Source organism: Lutra lutra, chromosome 4 (genome assembly GCF_902655055.1).
Source record: "Lutra lutra chromosome 4, mLutLut1.2, whole genome shotgun sequence".
NCBI lineage: Eukaryota > Metazoa > Chordata > Mammalia > Carnivora > Mustelidae > Lutra > Lutra lutra.
This window is the reverse complement of record NC_062281.1, coordinates 125,055,834-125,077,631: the sequence shown is the minus strand read 5'-3', so window position 1 is coordinate 125,077,631 and position 21,798 is coordinate 125,055,834. Positions and strand designations below refer to the sequence as shown.

Genomic DNA, 21,798 nt, shown 5'->3' with positions numbered 1-21,798 from the left:
ATGAAGTCTTTATATATTTTTGCAATTGCTTTCCCCCAATTTATATTAATTTTGTTTATGGAATCTTTTCCCATTCAAAATTTAAAAAATTTGAAGTGAACACATATTCTGTTCTATTATATAGTTTTAGGATTTCCTTTCTTATATAAAAGGTCTTCTCAACCTTAAAGCTACACTTTAGCTTTCTAAGTTTTTTTAATAATTTAAAGTCTTTAAAAAAAAGTTAAAAAAAAAGTTGGGTGAAATATGGTTCCAATTTCTTACAACAACAGTGGGACTAAAAATAATTCCATCTCCGTTGTCAGTGGTATAAGAATAGGCATGTGGCTGATCAATGGACATGAGGAAAAATGCAATGGGAGATTTCTGGAAAAAAGCTTTATTTTTTCTCAAGATAGGGCTGTAGATCAGTTTTCACTTTGGATAATTGCATCTGGATTTAATTGCTGAGAAATTACAGTTATCTTATAGAAGCTTCATTATGAAGCTAACACTCTGGATGACAGAGTAGAGACATGGAAAGAACCTGGTCTTGGATAACATGATTGAGTCACTAAATTAACCAAATCTGAAGCCCTTCCTACCTCTGGGCTTCCCTTAATGTGATATAAATTTCCTTATTAAAACCAGTTTGATTCAGGGTTCCTATTAACTTAACAGCCACAATCATACTGATATATCATTTTTGTTACGATTAAATTCCTAATATTCTGAGATCTAATTCTGGACTCTAGCCTATTTACACTCATCTATTTGTTTATTCCTTTGTGCTACCATATAGTCTCATTTACAATGACTTAAAAGTAATGTTTCCTTATTTGGAAAAGCATATCTTTCATCCCCCACCACTATTTTTTTTCTCTCACAAAGTATCTGCCATTCTCAAGTGCTTATTCTTTCATAGTAGACTTAGAAGACTCTTTTTAGAATGGAAAAAATGGAACATGGAAAATATTTGATGGGCATGGTGAATATCATAAGGATCTTTAAGAACTAGCTATACATAAAAGTTATTTAATTGAGCCATTTCTTTATTATAGTTCCCTTGACTAATTAATATTTCACATTTTTTGACAGAGGAGAACAATTATTCAGTAATCACAAGTATGTGTTTCTTAGCTTGCTGAAGAACCACCCACCAAAATCAGAGAATTCTCCCACTTACAATCTCCTACTTAGACTATATAGCTTTGAATGGTAAAAGCTGAAAATCTAGAGAAATGTTGAGTTACACTTTTCATTTGTAAAATCAAAAATTCAACAGCTTTGGTGGGAAATTCTTTCCTAATTTATCAAAGAGAATATTGTTTATACCCAAAGCATTCCATTTTATATATTAAGACTCTGTGTCTCTCCATATAATGCTTTCAAAGGTTCTTTCTCTTGTATGTTTACACTACTATTAGTATTGTAAAACTCTCCCCTGACCACTCTGCCAACCATTGTCTTATTTTTCTGTTTTATTTCGTATTCAGATTTTTTTTTTTTTTTTTACAATTTTTTTTTTTTTTATTTGACAGAGAGGAATCACAAGTAGGCAGAGAGAGAGGAGGAAGCAGGCTCCCCACTGAGCAGACAGCCCGATGTGGGGCTTGAACCCAGGACCTGGGATCATGACCTGAGCCGAAGGCAGCGGCTTAACCCAGTGAGCCACCCAGGCGCCCCCATATTCAGATTTCTAAAGGCACTGGCCTCTACCGTCTCAGTGTCCTCTCCAGACACAGTTTGGATGGGGGCAGAAAGAGCTGAAGAAACATCACCTATGTAATTCACTAGCTGTACCACCTTGAATTAACTAGGTGAACCTTTGTGAACCTAATCTGTTTCCCCATGTCTTAAATAGAAATGATAATACCTATTTTAAAAGTCTGTATAGGAATTTGAGAAAAGTTATTAAATATTTATATTTACTTCCTTCCTTATTGCAGTTTGTACTTTATCTTCTACTATAATTTATTTTCTTAAAGATCACTGTTAACCACTCCTTACTTGAAACTCATTTAGCTGAACCTTGTGCTTTTCTGTTTTTCCTGGTATTCCCACAAACTATCTCTTTTCTTTATAGTGGGTGGGCACTTTCAAAGATTCGGATCTTGGCTGTCTGCACTTTTTTTGTTACACTTTCTCCTTCAGAAAACGGATTCTTTTTGTTGCTTTAGTGATCACCTCTATACTAATGGTGCTTAGCCCCTTCTCCCCTGCTCTAGGTCTACTTTCCTTTCTCAACTCCAGTTTTAGTGTTTATCTCACTATATACGCCTTCTTCAGTACACATATGGTCTCTAAACTCTTAGGAATCACCTTCTAGATGAAAATGTACATCTATTTTTGCCCTTGGCTTCTCAAATACCCAGAGTAATCCTTTTTGGATTGCTCTAGAAATAGGATTAAAGAGGGAAAAACAAGAATATGAAAAAGAAAAGGAAGACCTATATTGTAACAAACTTACAGTTCTACCTGTTGGGCCTATTATACCTTCTTTGCCAAAGGGGCCAGTGTTTCCCTGTTGAGGTAAAAGAAAATCAGTCAGTCTCACTGCCAGTATAATGCAGAAAAATTCTAGAAAATTTCTTGTGTAACAGTAACATAGTCCATGTCCACATAATTCCAATTTTTAGTAGAAAATCTAATAATATCAAAAGAAATCATAGTACTTTTGACTTGCCATATGTGACACAATTCTATATATTATTACAGATTCCTAATAGAAGAGTTATATCTGTGTAATTTCTAACAAACTTCTAAATCAGCAATACAATTTTTGTGTGGTGATAACTTTAACGATGCCATTTTACATGTGGGCTATTACATAAAAAATGCAAGTACTTTACATAAAAAAGACTACATAGAATGATGAACAAAATTTTGAATAACTTTCTTTACGGAGTCTGAAGGAGATGTCTGAGTGACTTGCAGCATGGAATTGAGAGAAGGCATGGGAAAGAAACAAAGAGCATCATATGTGACTAACTTCAGTTTCTCCATCTGTTAAATATGATTGTCTGTATCATAGGGCCATTTTGAGACTTAAATGTGAAAAATGATTTTGAAACTGTAAGCTGTTATTGATTATGAAGATAACCTTGAATAAGCTCAGTCTGGTCAATTCTTCCCAAACTATGTATGGAAGCTATCTTTTTTTTTTTTTTTTTAATTTACTTGACAGAGAGATCAGATGGCAGAGATCAGAGAGATCAGTAGGCAGAGAGGCAGGCAGAGAGAGAGAGGCGGAAGCAGGCTCCCTGCCGAGCAGAAAGCCCGATGCGGGGCTCGATCCCAGGACCCTGAGATCATGACCTGAGCTGAAAGCAGAGGCTTAACCCACTGAGCCACTCAGGCGCCCCGGAAGCTATCTTTTTTTTAATTGAAGTGTAACTTACTTACAATATCTTATTAGTTTCCAGTGTACATCACAATGACTCAAAATTTTTATATATTATAAAATGATCCCCACATTAAGTCTAGTTACTATCTGACAGCATACAATGCTATTACAATATTATTGACTACACTTCCTATTGTATAGATTACATCCTCAGGACTTACTTATTTTATAATTGGAAGTTTGTACCTCTTAATTCTCCTCACCCATTTTGCCCACCCCCCAACCCCTCCCCTCCTCTAGGAACCAATAGTTAGTTTCCTTATATCTATGTATCTGCTTCAATTTTGTTTTGTTGGCTTGTTTTATTTTTTAGATTCTACACGCAAGTAAGATCATGCTATATCTCCCTTTCTCTGTCTGACTTACTATTTCTTTATGAATACAAAATACTTATTGTACTTATTTTCCCTCAACCTCCACTCCCACTCCCATTTGCAGCAAATTTCAGTCTTTCTGGCTCATGCTTAACCTGAATTCTTAAATGTAAGTATCTAATAGGCTTTCTCTTTATCCAACTCCTGCCCTTGTACAGAAAATACTAGCAATTGAGATCATTATGTCATAAAGTCTATTCACAGATAGCTTAGAATCACTTTTAAATACAAAGACTGACTTTAAGTGGTAATTTGTAAATACGGTCCCCAAATTTCAAAGATCTACAACCAAATCAAGACATAGAACACTACATCAAAAACTAATGATGTACTGTATGGTGACTAACATAACACGATAAAAAAAAAGAGTTGATTCATAAACTAATCAAATTTAAGCCCTAGTTTGGTTTATCACTGAAAAAAAAAGGCAACAAAGCTTTAATTTAATGAAGTGGACCATGATCTGACTCTAAAATAGTGATTTGTTAAAAGAACGGAGAGGTATACATGAACTCTAGAAAATGGTAGACCAAACAGCAAAAAAAAGTGTCTATGCTTATCTAAATGTGTCTGAAAGACAAAGTGTTTTGATTTTATTTATTATTTATTTTATATTTTTACAGAGGGAGAGAGAGGTAGTGGGGAAGGGGCAGAGGAGGAGGGCGAGGGATAATCTTAAGCCAGCTCCATGTCCAGCACGGAGCATGAGGCAGGGCTCCATCTCACAATGCTAACAACATGACCTAAGCTGAAACCAAGAGTCAGACACTTAATCGACTAAGTCACCCAGGTGAGCCTGAGGTGTTATGATTTTAATGGTTGGTCCAGTTAACTACATAAAAACATCTTTGAAATGAAGAAAAATTAATCCAGATTTCCTACTTCAATTAATTTATTTAATCATCTAGTATTTATTGATTGTTGAGCAAGAACTAGTTACTAGGCCACTTAATATCCATTCTATATTCTAATTAAACAATTAGCAGGCAACCTTATAACATATTATTTGGCCAGTCAGCTGTGAATTCAGATTTTGCCTCTTTACTTACTAGCCAGGTATGGCCTTGAGCAAATTACCTTTCAGAGACTTAGTTTTCCCATCTGAAAAATGGGGATGATGGCATCTCTCACAGGATTTTTATCAGGATTAAATGAGAGAAGGGACACAGACTGAACACTGGTAGATAATAGTTTTTTTGCTAAGTTATTAACCTATCATGACTTTTCACTTGTCTTTATAATGACTCAGCAAGAGATAGCTGCAATTATAAATTAATATTCATGAGCAGTTGCCAGAACTTTATTATTGGTGAACTGATAAAATTTCTGGAGCTGCAAAGCAGGATAGGGCTCAGACCCTGGACTACAGAAACCCAGTGCCTAGTAAGATTCTGCTTAGGAAAGATATTAGGCAGGCAGCCAAATATCAAGAAAGGACTAATTAATTGAGAAAGCTTAATAAAACTACAATGAAGGGATTTAATTAGTAGGGAACTTAATATATGTAAGAACTTAAAAGCGATGTTTATTAGAGAGGAGGCGTTCCACATATAACTCACCTGTGGATAATCAAGAATTGGGCCTCATATAAAAGCACCAACTTTCCGCAGTTCTTCGGGAATCATAAAAATAACTAATAAATTTGCATCTGAAGAAATGTTGAGGCGGGTCTTTAAACAAACATTTCTCAGGGCAACATTGACCTTTGTGTTACTGAAAATAATTTATTGTAAGAGTTGGAGAAGATGTGTAGGATTTCAAAAATTTGTTCATTTAATATTTTGCACAAGACTGATTTTCAGCTGTAAAGTTCTTCGAGATTCTTTTCTCCTGCTTCTGGACCACTTTCCTTCTTCTCTTTGCTGTCTCCACCTTTGTCCCTATAGTCGCTATTACTCAAGGGGGTGCAACTGCTACAGTCAAACCACTGTTCGACATTTTATCACTTTTTTTTCCCCAGTTTTACAGATCATCTCATCAATCAGGAGACTGGTTAATGAAAGCAAAAACAAAACAAAAAGCAAAATAAAACAAAACAAAAAACCAAAAACCAGTAACTGCTGATGGCTTATCTATCCCTACTTATATTTGCTACACTTTGCAATTCTAGGTACTAAACAGCTAATGGAATTCTTCAGACACCAACATTCACAACTCTTTAAGCAGTTCCTCATCACTCTCCAGGGATAGCTACCCCTGAGCTGGGAAAACATAGCTATTGGGAAATATTTTTCAAAGTGTGGTGTGAGGAGTTCTGGTCCTAGACAAGCCTCCTCCAAGTGGTGCATGGGGGTGGTCTCTGCTCTCTGGTTGCATTAATGCTTATAACACGAAACTGCTTTACATTTTTGTTCCTAATGTGAGTTAATAAATACATTATCCAGTATCAACATTAATTCTGATATGTATTTTCTAAAGTAAGAACAGGGAAGATGGGTGGTCTCTAGGGTCTTTTGCTCAAATTAATATATGAACTGAAAAAGGCTGAGAACTTTTGCATGGGATCTAATGAGTTTCTATCTTTTTTCTTTTTTTTAAAGATTTTATTAATTTATTTGACAGACAGAGATCACAAGTAGGCAGAGAGGCAGGCAGAAAGAGAGAGGGGGAAAGCAGGCTCCTGCTGAGCAGAGAGCCTGATGCGGGGCTCGATCCCAGAAACCCTGGGATCACGACCTGAGCCGAAGGCAGAGGCTTTAACTCACTGAGCCACCCAGGCATCTCTGAGTTTCTATCTTTACAGTCATTTTATTAAGTTATTAATTTGGAGTATATTAATTTTAGAATTCTTAATGCTAATTCCTAAAATAAGCAAAGAATCACAATCTCCCGGCAAGTAGAATGACTTTATACTTACTCTCTGTCCAATCGGACCTTTAGGACCTGATATTCCAACAATGCCAGCATCTCCCTCGGGACCCTAAAAATAGAATAAAAATAAAAAGTCAAAATCTTTCATTCTATATGAACATTTTACAAGTGAAATAATCTTATAATAATCTATTGAGTTGGTTCTTAAAAAAAATGATGTACATGCTGAAGTACTATGGAGGAATTGTTCTGAACTATGCAAGTTACTTGGAAGTGCACCAAAATGAATTCAGAGAGGGAGAGAAGGATAGATAGTGTCATGATAAAGCAAGTCCAGTAAAAAGTTATGGTGGAACCTAGGTAAGAGGTATATGGGTTTTTACTCATTCTCTCAACTTTGCTGTATGTTTGAACATTTTCAAAATAAAATGCTTGGGAAAATGGAATGTGAGGGGACAGAGGTGAGTTATTCTTAAAATTGGTAGGAAAATATACACCTATGTAAAATTTTATATTAATACTTAATTTCAAAATTCAAATATATAACTCTATGAACGGAAATTTTGCAGATTAGGAAATAGGTTGTCAGAGATTCAAGTCAGAGACTAAATATTGGTATTTTGACATCTTTCTGATGAATAACAGAAAATGTGTAAACATACTCTGGGGCCTGGGAATCCTTGGAAACCTGTCAAACCTTGAACACCATGTTCTCCCTGCAATGTGAATGGACAGGATAATCATTATTATGCAATGATGGCCTGGCCTGTAAAATAATAATACTTAGTGAATTTCTGAGTTGGCACATACAGGTTGCCCTTTCAGACCAGGCTCTCCACACGGTCCTTGATCACCTTGTGCTCCTCTGTGACCTCTTTTACCTTGAATTCCAGGTTGACCAGGTAGCCCTTGTTCACCCTAAGGACAAAAAAAAAAAAAAAAAAAAGGAAAGGTGATCTTGACTTTAGAATCTATAAGCATACTGTGTTTTAAATGAAACCCCAATACAGGTCCATCCTTAAGCAAAAGTACAAGGCACTGGGGAAATCAAATTCTGCATGGTCATTCTCCCTACCAATATTTTTCACACAAGCAATTGTTTGATTATAATAAGCAAGAAGTGTAACAGTGGGGAAAGAAAATTTCAGGGATTGTGGCCATAAGTGTGGAAAAAATAGGGAAAGGGGAAGGATAGTGGGGCTAAAGAGAGAATAGTGAGAGGTGGTGCGTGTGTGTGTGTGGGGGTGTTTATATATCATGGAATTTGTATTTTATTTGAAACAGTATTATTTTGTTGTGTTTTCCTCACCATACAGAGATGATTCAGCTGATACCAGAAACAGAGCAGGGTCTCCTGAAGTGTGTGAGTCTTGGCTTTTACCATGGTTATCTTTTCAATCCTATCATTAAGAAATTTCTAGTACTTGTTTCCCAAGATTCCCTTTCATACATATTCCTATCATCTCCTAAAATGTCACTTTAAAGATATACTTAAGCACTGCTGTTTTATTTGTAAAAGTTAGGGGTTTTCTAAATTCATTTTTATTTTATTTTCAAAATGAAAGTTGCAATATCTTTCATACCATGTCTAAAAATAATAATCAGGAGGAGTTTAGAGTTAGGTTAATAAAAAATGAAGGTTGGTAGATTTTGATCAAAGATTCTTTAAGATTAGCAAATTATCCTTCACTGTCTGGAAACAAAGACACAGCTTTGAGACTTGACAAATATGGATCCTTCTTATTGTCAGGTCATACTTAAGAGATAGGAATTTTATTTCACTTTCTGGTTTTAGCACTGGTTCAGCTACATTGAATTTTAGTGGAAAGGGATGAGTCATTTCCAGTTTACCCATATGGGTCAGAATACCTGAACATTCTTTAGAACTGAAACTATGAAAATCAAATAAAGAGGTGATAATGATGAGGGTGCCAACATCTTAATCCCTGGCTTTTATAAAATTGCTTTAGACACTGGAGTCATCTCTTGGTTGTAGGGGTCAATTCTGCATTGTGATAGCTCTAAATCAGGTTTTGATTAGAAAGCCTTATTGAATGCACAATACTCCATTCAATGAATGTTAATGCAAGATTTAATGATGATCACTTTGACTCTAAGAAATAAGCTCTACTCCTATCAGATTTATGAACTGTTGGGTAGATTCAGATTCAGAGGAATGGGAAGTATTTCTAAGAAAGTATGTATCTGGAAGTAATAAGATTTCTCTTTTTAGGAGGAGACAGAGGATGACAGGAAAGAAGAAACAGAATGAGTCAAAGAGCATCTTTTAAAGCATTGCCAATACTGAATTAATGAGTTGTTCTGGCAATTATACACACCATGGTTATCACAGGAGAGGAGAATGTCCAGGCCACACACTTTCCTTTTTTTCCTAATGTCTTTTTACTATTGGTCAAATTTATTAAAAACCATTAACCTTACCATCCTGTGACCTAGCCAATGAACTCAGGGACAAGATGTTTGTCAATGGTGCTGCTCATCTATCAGAAGAAAATGTTATAGTACCTTTGGGCCCGGGACCCCTGGGCTTCCTGGGAGGCCTGATGACCCCTTGGCTCCTTGAGGACCTGGAGACCCAACCAGTCCTGTTCTTCCTGGGCTGCCTCTCATGCCCTAAGAAATAAGAAATGAAAATTGGGACATTTCCTAAAAATTCATCCAGAGGCTCAGTATATGTAGGAGGGGATGGTGTTCCAAAAGGCTGCTGTTGCCACACTGCCTGGGTTTGAGACCTATCCAGGGCTTCTTTCCCAAGTAAGTGAAATACTTAAGTAATGTTTTGACTCACCTAAAGTCTCTAATTATAGTTAATGTAATGGTCTGAGGTATTTAAAATGAAAATACTGAGGCAGTATAGTCTGTCAGTACCTTCTGACTTAAATAGCCTAGGTGCAAAGTATGTGTGTTGTGTTTTAACTTTCTGTATTATATTCTGGATATGCATGACAACTCTAATAACTGATTAATGTTTCCTTAAGAAAAATATTCTATGGCTATTAACTAGACCTACTGTGGTGATCATTTCTCAATACGCACATATATTGATTCATTATGCTGTATATCTGAAACTAATATAATATTTTATGTCCCTTATATATGTTTCAATTTAAAAAAAGATTAAGAAATTAAAAAAAAAAAAAGGTTTCTGAGCGGTTCACTTGTTAGCCCAGCATGGGAAATCACTTACTGATATGACTTACATCATGTCCTCAAAGTAAAATTGCTTAAGATTATTACCTTTTGGCAAGAACAACGGCCTGAAATGGTAAAGACATTGGAGCAGCTTCAATAGCCAATTAAAAAACAAGTCAAATGCTCTTCAGTGGTTTTCCTTGCCTCTTGATGAATCAACAGATGTTACCAATACTACTCTTGTTGATTTGGAGAGCCAACACTGTGTTGAAGTGACCGAAGAGCTAACCTACGTGAACAGTCTGCGGATTGACTATAGGTGAGAATATTTTCAAAGAATTTAAAACACTGAATCAGTAAAACCTCAAGTGGAATCTGCTAAAATGTGATAAAAACTAATAGCAATGCATTGGGAAAATATTTATTGAACAAATTTACAAAAGTTGTGAAAATGTAGTGTATTTAAAGCTATGGATGTTCACCGTATTATCCACCATCAGGTCCACTGAGGAAAATACTCATCTAGCATGTGTTATTGAACCAGTAGTGCCAATAGTGAATTCCACTGACTCTGGCAACCTTCATCCATTTTGTGAGATTTTTTGTGAAAATAGAAACTGAATATCCTAATTTTCTCTATCACACAGCAATCTGATGGCTCGGCAGGGATAAAGTTTTATTGAGATATTCTGAGAATGAGATTGAAATGTTTTTGAATGGGAAGACCCACCCTCAACCTCTATTATTGAATGATCAACGGGTTTAGGAATTAGATTTTGCTGCAATGCCTATAAGTGAAGCATATACTTTGGTAGTTGTTTCTTTTTCCTTCTTTTTTTTTAAGGGTGAGGGCAGAGGCAGAGGCAGAGGGAGAGCGAAAATCTTAAGCATGTTCCATGTTCAGCCCAACACAGAGCTTGGTCTTACAACCCTGAGATCATGGCTTAAGCCAAAATCAAGAGTTGGATGCTTAACTGACTGGAGTCACCCAGGTGACTCAAGTCATTTCTTTTTCTTTACTTTTTTTTTTTTTTAAGTAACCTCTATACCCAACACGGGGCTTGAACTTACAACCCCAAGATCAATAGTCACATACTTTACCAACTGAGCCAGCCAGGCACCCCATATGCCAGAGCCATTTTGAGGACAACTAATGTTTGAATCACAAGAACATCAAGCAATTTTATACATTTCCTGTGACGTCAAAAATTAAAACAATAAGTCAGATCTTCATTTCCCACACAAATTTGCAGTGGGTAGATTTTCTGAGCTCAACTCCTTTCGGTAGCATTTTTTAGCACTAGAGGCAAGACATTTCTGTACCTCAAAATTCATTTAACTGTGCAGCTGAGGAGTTCCCACCTAACAGTTCAACTGGAAATGCTAATATACAATGTAACGACATGCTAGAAGGCAAATAATCAAGAGAAGAATCTAACAGAATTTTACAAATTCCTTCTAAGCAACAAATATGCACAATTAAAATCATATGTTCATGAATTTGGCAGCACTTAGATATGTGAAAAGAATTTTCAAAGATAAAATTTGGAAAACATGCAAAATCTCATTATAGGTCACCATTAACAAATAAAAAGAAAATTTTGATGATAGGGAACTGTAATAAGCTAAATGTTATCTCTCCTCCCACAAATAATTCTATTTTTTCTCATAAGTAGACTTGTATTACAAAAAATTTTACTAAATTATTATATTTTCAATTTCATAAAGAAAAATTTTGTGAAAATCTATTTTTTTCTCATTATATAAGTTCTTAAATAGTACCTTAATTTTGCCTACTGCCCTGCAAAGCCCAAAATACAATATTTACAGAAAACATTTGTTGACCCCTATTTTAGGAGATGACTGCTACTTTTTAGTTGATTCCTGGGATACTAAACTGGGTTGTGCAATCATTCTTCTAGGCATACAGCAAATATTTGATTATGATATAGAATATTATTATGTGAAAGCAAGGTCATGGGAAGCCCTATGAGCAATACAAAAATAAATAAAATAAGGTTTTTGTTTTCAAGAAGCTTAAAATTAAGTTAAAAATTATAAAATGTAATATATAAATAGTTATAATAAAAACAAATATTTTAAAGATTTCCAGATGAGAAGAGAGATATAAAGCAAATAACAGAGGGGTCCTGAATAGGGGAAATTTTCTTTGGTGTTAATCAAAAAGGCATTACTGAGAAAGTAGATTAGAACAAGATCACAAGATAAAGATATTGTTGGGGCACCTAGATGACTCAGTCAGTTAAGAGGAATGCAAGTTGGTGCAGCCTCTTTGGAGAACAGTGTGGAGATTCCTCAAGAAATTAAAAATAGAACTTCCCTATGACCCTGCAATTGCACTACTGGGTATTTACCCCAAAGATACAGATGTAGTGAAAAGAAGGGCCATCTGTACCCCACTGTTTATAGCAGCAATGGCCACGGTCACCAAACTGTGGAAAGAACCAAGATGCCCTTCAACGGACGAATGGATAAGGAAGATGTGGTCCATACACACTATGGAGTATTATGCCTCCATCAGAAAGGATGAATACCCAACTTTTGTAGCAACATGGACGGGACTGTTAGAGATTATGCTGAGTGAAATAAGTCAAGCAGAGAGAGTCAATTATCATATGGTTTCACTTATTTGTGGAGCATAACAAATAGCATGGAGGACATGGGGAGTTAGGAGAAGGCAGCTGGGGGAAATTGGAAGGGGAGCTGAACAATGAGAGACAATGGACTCTGAAAAACAATCTGAAGGGTTTGAAGAGGTGGGGGGGTGGGAGGTTGGGGAACCAGGTGGTGGGTATTATAGAGGGCACGGATTGCATGGAGCACTGGGTGTGGTACAAAAACAATGAATACTGTTATGCTGAAAGTAAAGAAAAAAAAAGAAAAGAAAAAAAAAAAAAGAGTCCGATTCTTGATTTCGGCTCAGGTCATAATCTCATGGTTGTGAGATCAGGCCCTGCATTAGAATCCTGTGTCCAGCTCTATGCTGAGCATGGAGCCTACTTGGGGTCCTCTTTCCCTGTCCTCTTTCCCTCCCCCCACTCACATATGCTTTCTCTCAAAAAAATAAAAGATAAAGATATTGTCCTTAAAGATAAAGATATTGCCCTATCACAAATGTGATAGGAGAGGTGATTTGTCAAAAATAGAGTCTCTTTAAAAAAAAATGGGGTGCCTGGGTGGCTCAGTGGGTTAAAGCCTCTGCCTTCAGCTCAGTTCATGATCCTAGGGTCGTGGGATCCAGCCCCACATTGGGCTCTCGGCTCAGCAGGGAGCCTTCTTCCCCCCCCACCCCCCACCCCCCGCCTGCCTCTCTGCCTACTTGTGATCTCTGTCAAATAAATAAATAAAATCTTTTAAAAAAAAATAGAGTCATTTCTGTAGAAGGCCTGGTTGGGAGAATAAGATCTAAAGATAAAGCTGATTTTGAATATAATACTGAAGTATTATTCCTTTTTCCCCCAAGTTATTTCTTCCAAATTATATCATCACATACCTTTTCATTCTTTTACTTATGGTTAATAATTCAACATAGTTAAAGAATTACCTTTTCCAGGTAGATTTTCTTCATGATCACAAAGCTGACTAAAATAATGAATGAAAATGTATTTTATATTCCTAGGTGCCATGTACTATGCTGGGCACTCACAGGAAGACACCTACAGGATACCTACAGGATATAGGTTCATATTTCTTAACTTGATCTCTAAACATTTTTTTTGTCCCAATCTACATTGACTATTTTTATCTCTTACCATTTCTCTATGTTAGTGGCTCTCAATAAACATTAAGGACCAATTATGAGGACAAAATCCTCATTGGGAAAAGGTGAAAGGAAGGGGAGAAATAAAGACAGAAGTACAGTAGGGGAAAGAGCGAGAAGGGGGAAAGGTATGGAGAGAGAGAGAGACAGAATGAGAGGGAGGAAGCAGGGTTGGGCAGATAGAAAAGAGAATCCAAGTGCACTAATCTCTACTTCCTTCCCCTTGCCACATGAACTTGAGAACCCTGGATTCATGTAATTTATCGTATTTCTTTCCTCTTGCCACACAAATCCTGGATTCAGGACATGGTGTCATTTTAGAACTAATCAATGCAAATGAAAGCAAATTCAGTCATAGTCATCTGAGACTTTGGGATATAAAATTTTAAAAATGTTCAGTGAAGACATAGCTGTTATACCAATGGCCAGGTCTCTAAAAGGAATATGACTTTACAGAAAAGGCAAGTCTCAAAAATAGAATTCTGATAAACACTGTCCTCCCCATTAAAAACAAAAACAGGTGAGAAATCCAAAGAAACTGATGACTTGAAGAGACGGAAGGTATGTAAGCAAGGGAAAACAAAACAAAACATACATACTCAGATCAATATATAGACTGAGTTCCAGAGTTAAACTAGGTAGAAAGCAGATCAGTGTAAGGGTTTAAAAAAAAAAAAAAAGGTGGATTGTCTTGCAAGGCTGTGAATATCCTACCCTTGAATGTATTACAGAGGTAATAGATGCCACAGGGAGAGGATAACACATGACAGATTACCTGAGACAATTTTAGGATACTTCAACATTCCAGAATTCTAATAGAGTAGCACTTCACTTATAATTTTAGGCAATTTTTTAAAGACCTTATTCACCAACAGGAAAAAAATATATATCTTTCCAGTGATGCATGGACAACGGACATTCAGATCTTGCTGAATGCTCCAGAAATTCAATAGGTATTTTAGCTGAGAATAAAAGGACCCTAAGACCAGTCCTCAAGGTTAACTGAAAACTAGAAACTTTACTTGCAGTGCTATCACACATTTAACAGGGCACACTGAATATGTTCCAAGTCACTTACTGTTCATGTTGGTTTCTTAGAGAGAAATTTGAGGATAGTAGCAGAGTGTTCTGCACAAAGTTCCAAACAATGTCTCATACAAGTAGAGAACAAATATTTCTTATTGTGAACACAAAGATGGATGAGTAATTTTACTTTCAAGAGAAACAGATGCTAATGCCTAAGCATTCTTTCCAGTGTCTTCTAAATGATTTATTTAAAACCAATCAGCAAAGAGTAAGTCATTCTGAGAAAAATATTAAAAGAAATAAAATCATATTTAATTTGTTCAGAGATGCTGAAACCAATGAACAGTTACCCGAGTTTTAAAAAAAAAGTTGATAGTATGATAAGAGTACATGATGTCTCATGGCTAGAAACTTCCACTATCCTCAGATGGGGGTTAGATTCCCTGCTGAAAAAGTTTTTTTTTTAATTAAAATTAACTGACATATAGCATTATGTAATTTAAAAGCCTACTTAGTGCTACTTGGTACATTTGTGTTTACTTATTACAATATGATTATTGCAGTAATTTTGGCTAATACCTTTATTATATCACATGTTTATAGTTTCTTTTTTGTGCTGAGAATAGTTGAGATTCAGTCTGCTAGCAACCTTGAAATCTACAATATGATATCATTGACTATAATCACTATGTTGTGCATTAGATCTCCAGGATTTATTTATCTACTAGTTGTAAGTCTGTACTCTTAAACTGGTTTTCAACTCTGCAGGAAGTATCAGTTTTGTCTAAACTGAAATTGATGACTGCTTGGGTCAGTCAGTAATCAATAATATCAGCCACAACAAGAGTTACTTTTTACTGGGTGTCTTTTGTGTATCAGAAACCACAATGGTTAAAAAAGAAGAAAGAAAGAAAGAAAGAAAGAAAGAAAGAAAGGAAGAAAGAAAGAAAGAAAGAAAGAAAGAGAGAGAAAGAAGGAAAGAAAGAAAGGAAGGAAAAAAGAAAGAAGAAAGAAAGAAACTATAATGGTAATATGGTTGTATTGTTTTATTTAATTTGATGTCAGTGAAGGAAATAAGAGGAACTCTAATCTTTCACTTTGACTTCCCTGTGGGAGAAGGAAAGAAGGGTACATAAGCATGTACATGTTTATGTAGAAAACTGCCTTTTTTCTGGAATTGAATGGGAAGATCTGGGATGGAAAATGGAGTTATCTGCATACATTCAGAGGACAGAAAGAGAGAGATTTTGGAACAATGATGACTAGTTTATATATAATAGTGAAACATAAAGTGAATGTCACTCTGTTACTTCCTAGGCCCCTAATTTAGATGTTGTAATTTCATTAGAATTGAAACAAATATATTAAGGAATAAATAACAAATATACATTTTAAGTACAGGCAAAAATAGAAATCCATATTTTAAAGTAGATTAACAAAGGAAAACCATCTTTAAAATATGTTGAATGAAAAGACAAATATTTTTAATATTAATTTTATTGATGTCTCAACAGCAGAGTGATAAGTTTAAAATGACACTAAACTTCAAATTAATTGTTTTTCTTTAAAGTAGCACCTTGAAAATCACTAGAAAGTTTTTTCCTTTCCCTACTTCCAAGCATCCTCTGTGCTCATACAATTATGTTTATATAGTTATTTACTATGAGAGAAAATAACAATTAAAATTACTTTACTTACTGTAGTACAAAAAAATAAGTATGGTGCCGTAATTTTTTTTTTTTTTTGCATTATTAGGCAACATTAAGTACTGCATTTTTTGTTAAGCCAGCAAACCAATGAGTTATAAAAGTAATGCTTTGCTTCCTTTATTCCAAGCAACTAAAAACACTTCTGTTTAAGTAAGAATTTCTCATTTTATTTGGTTTACTAAATATATCCCCCTAGGAAAGAATTGGCTGTTAAAAAATGTGGGATAATAATTATTAGGTGATTATATGCAAGGCTATATTATATAAAAATAATGTAGCATTCCTAATATTTTCCTTCAGTGCCAGTCAAAAGTAATGTGGCCAAATGTTGGAAATAAGATTTATGAATGAGCTTTACACTAAAGTCAGGAGGTGACTTTAGTTTTGAACCTCTAAACATACTAAGGCTTATGGAACTTGGAGCAGGGTTGAGACAAGTCACAGGGCAGCAGAGACAAGTCAGGTCTGCTTGACTTATGTCTATTCCCAAGAGTGTACAAAACTAAGTCTTGTTCAGCCTTAATGAATACAGGCATTTCAACATTGTATTACCTCACAGAAATTATTATACATTTCCATTAGAACAACTGGTGGTTTATCAGTCTTGCAAAATGGACAGTGCAAATGTCACTCTAATATTGGGCAAAATTAATGTACCTTATCAAATCTCCTTTACTCAGAACTTCACCTATAATCATAGGACTGACAGGGACTAAAAAAGGATTATTTCATTATACTTTGGATCTTAGACATGTCCAGGCTCACGCTACTATGAAGAAATAAACGTCCCTCTTTCATTTCAAAAATAACAAATCTATACCCATACTCTCTTACTTGATCCTCGGATAATCCTGTGAACATGCCAGTTCTTTCCTAACTTCAGGTTTTTCCATTTTGGTTCCTTCACAGAGTGTGTTTGTTCCTCATTCTTTATAGACCTGGTTCAGTGTCACCTTCTCAAGGGAGAAACAGTCTCACTATACCCAAGTACGACCTCCTCCACAAGGCCTGCACGGTCTATTCCATCTATAATCTATCTCCCACATGCTCTATCTCACAACCCTATTTCTTTCTTCCACAAGCTGGAATTACCAGATTTCTTTATATACAGACTACTAACCAATTACTGGGCTGATTCATAGTACATCATGAATTCTTTTTTTTTTAGGTCAAAAATAGTCAAATGTCGGGACGCCTGGGTGGCTCAGTTGGTTAAGCATCTGCCTTCAGCTCAGGTCATGATCCCAGGATCCTGGGATCGAGTTCTGCATCGGGTTCCCTGCTCAGGCGGGGGGAGAGCCTGCTTCTCCCTCTGCCTGATGCTTCCCCTGCATGTGCTCTCTCTCTCTCTCTCTGACAAATAAATAAAGAAAATCTTTTTAAAAAAATGGCCAAATGTCAGACATTTCTTGCTGTTCCATGTATGTTTCATGGAGGCAGTTCTTTGTCTATCTTGTTTAGTGCTATATTTTCCAACTCCTAGCTCATTATAAGCACAGAACAAATATATGTTGAATGAATGAACGTTAGCTTAACCATGAGTATCTATTATTATGGGAAGATGATAATAGCAATAAGGGCATGTAGTCTGCTAAACATGTCACATACGAACCATATGAGGTAGGTGTTATTACATTCCTGTTAGAGATGAGAAGCCTAAGACGTTAAGTAGCTGGCACATCTTAATTTTATTTAGGACTCCAAAGTCACAGTTATTATGAAAAGACCATTCACTCTTCAAATATTTATTGAGCTTCTTCTTTTTTAGATTTTATTTATTTATTTGAGAGAGAGAGAGAGAGAGAGAGCATGAGTTGGGGGGAGGGAGAGGGATAAGCAGACTTCCCACTGAGCAAGGAGCCCAATGCGGGGCTTGATCCTAGGACCCCAGAATCATGACCCCGGAATCATGACCCCAGCCAAAGGCAGACGCTTAAGCTAAGCCACCCAGGCGCCCCTATTGAGCTTCTTCTATTGCCTGAGGCTGCTGAGTGTTATGGCTCCAAAGATAAATAAAACACAACCCCAAATCTACATGAGTTTGCCATCTTTTGTCGCAGGAAGACATGAAGATATGTAATCAGCAGCCATATGATCTGTGGTCTGATGAAAGCAGTGTATACAAGTTCAGAGCAGGGTTGCTTAACTCTGACTGGAGAGTTCAAGGAAGAGTGTCTGAAGGAGGTAACAGTTGAATTACATCCTGAAAGAGCAAGAAATTATTCATCCTAAAGTTAGAGAGAAAGATGGAAGAGCTTTCCAAGCAGAAGGCATAAATGACATGTACAAAGGGATGAAAGTAAGAAAAAATACGGAATTTGGGGGGACTATCTAAGTAATTAAGCATAGCTGAATGGGTATAGAATAGTGATTAAGAATGCAGGTTCTGAATCTAGATTGGCTGATTTTGAATTCTGGTTCTATTGTTTGTTGTCTATATGACCTCAGGCAAGTTGCTTAGTCTCTCCGAGTCTCACCTTCATTTTCTGTACCCTAGAGATAATAGCTATACCTACTTTGTGGGTTTTTTTTTTTTTTTTAATTGTTGGGTTTTTTTTGTGGGGATTAAATAGCTTCATACATATTCAGCACTTTGAATAATTCCTGGCACATAGTAAGCATTTAATAATTGTTAGCTGTCATTATGACTGAAATGCACAGGAAATGTGAGGATAAAGGTAGAATAGAAGACTGGAAACATAAAGAGAGGCCAGATCATGAAGATCAACATTACACAAAGAGTATGAACTTCATTGGATTCGGAGTCACTGAAGATTCAACTAGGAAAGTTACATCCTTCAGCAAATCTTTCATTTTGTTGCTAATAAGCAGCCAAACGGGCTGTGTTTTGTCTGTTCTGGAAGAGTTCCTAATGAGCAGTAAATGGGCCAAAACAAGTAGCAGGGGGGAGAGGGAGAAAGTAGTAATCAGGATAAGCCATAACTGGAAATCACCCTTTTAATAATCAAGAGTTGACAGGATCTGCTGAATGTAAATCTGGCAAAATCAAGTGTGTTTCTTTCTCCAAGATACCATGGGGAAAGAAATGTATCTTCTCAGAAACAGAAGTTTCTTTGGTGTGACTAGCTCACAGGCTAGAGAGTGCCACAGATGGGTGGCAGACCTGCTGGTGTCCCTAACAGAGGCTTCCATGGTGGTCTTGCTACTCTGTGCTTGGACTGTGAGTGGGATGATGAAATGTGTTTTTCCTTCTTATACTGGACACAATCCACAGTGGAAAACTCAAGACTTCCGATGTTCTTTCAGGATAAGCATCTCATTTCCTATAACACTTAAGCCTGTGTTCACCTGACAAAGTGCAAAGTCAAGATTGGAAAGGCTTGATTTGTCTTAAGTCAAGATGGTAGGTTTGTTTCTTTCCCTCTCTTCCAATAACCACTTTTATTAGTTATAGCAATAAAAAATAAGAAGACTAGTAAGCCTTCATTTTGGTGACAAATAGATTTATGATCTTTGCAGGGAAAAGTTGTTTTCCTTTTTCATAAATGATTGAGGCACTACAGAAGTCCAAAGCGATGAAAACAGCAATGGTAGACTCATTTACTGCAGATGTGCTAAGTTTACTTGTCTCAAAACACTCATTTATACAGAAGGAAATTCACATAGGCAACTGTGAGCCTCTCCAATACTGTCCTTCAGTTATAGTCACATGACTTTGAAAAAACACTGAAACTGTGGACTGAATATGCCAAGAATTCTTTAACTCCTTGGCCACATCAAAAAAAGAAAGAACATTGTTTAGGAAAATCAGGCAGTTGCATAATGCTAGAAATCCCAGAATAAATATTTTTCTTAGTGGAAAAATCCAGCAGTCTTTAAAGGTAAGCCAAGAAACACCACGGTGCCATGATTTAAAAAAATAAAGTAAAAACTAAAAAAAACACACACACACACAAAAAAAAAACAATGGAAAGATGTCCTTATCTGTTGTTGAAAATATTCCAGGGAATATGCTAGTATTTAGAGACTATGTTACTTTCTCTTAACTAGTTTTTCTATTGCTATAGTAAGTTTCAGAAATAATTAGAAATTACCAGTTAGCCATTGTTACCTAATGTCACTGACCAGACTAGGTCCTTATAAAGCATCACCACTTTAATTTCATATCGTATTTCTACAGGAAACAGAAACATTTGTAGAAAATATTTCCATATTCATAAATACCAATAGCATGTGTAAACTTTGGGGTTAAAAAGGGGATTCCTCAAGGGAAAGTTATATTTTGATGGATACAAAACACTTCAATATTTATGACATCCTGATATTCAAAGTATGCATGTGAAATTTTTCTAACTTATTCTTTGAAAATGCTAAAGGTAGGAGATGATGAATTATGATCTAATACCAAATTGCTTACCAATGGGAATAGCAGATACCATTCTTCATACTTCATGGCCCTGGTGATATACTGCAGCAATATTCAACATTATTGTAATTCATTTCAATTCCTTTCATCACAAAATTCCATGAGATTCTTATACTAGCCCTATATAAAGGGACATCTGCTCAGAATCTGTTTTTCAGAAATGACGGCCCAGTTAGAATAGCTTTGGAAATGGAACTAGAATGTACATGTTTTTTTTTTTTTTTAAAGATTTTTATTTTTATTTATTTGACAGAGAGATCACAAGCAGGCAGAAAGGCAGGCAGAGAGAGAGGAGGAAGCAGGCTCCCTGCCGAGCAGAGAGCCCGATGCGGGGCTCGATCCCAGGTCCCTGGGATCATGACCTGAGCCGAAGGCAGCGGCTTAACCCACTGAGCCACCCAGGCGCCCCTAGAATGTACATGTTTTATTGTCTGACTAATTCATACTCAGATGCTCCTTTCTCTTTATTATGTCTTTAGCCTCTCTGTCTCTACTAGGTCCACCTAAATTTTAAATGTGCTCAAGGTTCTCTCACTTCAAAATAACTTCTACTTTAATTTGTTTCATCTCTAGTTATTGTCCTACTTTCTCTTTCAGAGCCAAATTTCTCCACTGAATTGCCTGAATATCTGATTTCTTCACTGTCCATACTCCTCAAGCACTGCGATCCTATTTCTGCCCCTACTAATCAAATCAAATGGCTATTTGCTGAAGTTACCGATGACCTCCATTATTCTAAAATATAATGGCACAATTTTATCTTTTTGAGATTTTGGTACTAGTCAGGGTCCTTACTCACAAACACCAGAAACCAATTCTGGAAATTTTTAACGGAAAATTTTCTGAAAATGCACTGAATAGCTCCTAAAATCACAGATAAATCCAGAAAGCCAGGTTTGGAAAATACACAGAATTAAAGGAAGTTTAGGCAGCCAGAATTTGGATACTGTGGTATGTATCACAGTAGCTGCTGGACATGGACTCCTGTCACCCCTGGAAACTGAGTACTACTGATGTTACTGCCACTGCCACTAGAACCGAATCTCTATTGTCCCGGCTTCTGCATATCACAGACTCCCCAGCCAAAGGTCTTGGTGAACATAATGATTGGTTTGGCCTAGGTCATTGGCTTATGTCCTTGTTTCAAGGAGGAACCGGAAGATGAGAGTCTA

The 21,798-nt window shown here is 36.2% G+C and overlaps 1 protein-coding gene across 4 annotated transcripts in view; it reads right to left on the bottom strand.

Moving 5' to 3' along the window:
• COL24A1 (collagen type XXIV alpha 1 chain) overlaps positions 1–21,798 on the bottom strand; it is a 402,100-nt gene that overhangs the window by 40,822 nt on the left and 339,480 nt on the right. For all 4 annotated transcript variants that reach the window (XM_047727942.1, XM_047727945.1, XM_047727943.1 and 1 more), the window contains exons 49-53: positions 9,097–9,204; positions 7,381–7,488; positions 7,233–7,286; positions 6,617–6,679; positions 2,450–2,503 (exon numbers count right to left, since the gene is read on the bottom strand). In XM_047727942.1, the coding sequence (XP_047583898.1) occupies positions 2,450–2,503; positions 6,617–6,679; positions 7,233–7,286; positions 7,381–7,488; positions 9,097–9,204 (387 nt within the window). The remainder of the gene's footprint in view (positions 1–2,449; positions 2,504–6,616; positions 6,680–7,232; positions 7,287–7,380; positions 7,489–9,096; positions 9,205–21,798) is intronic.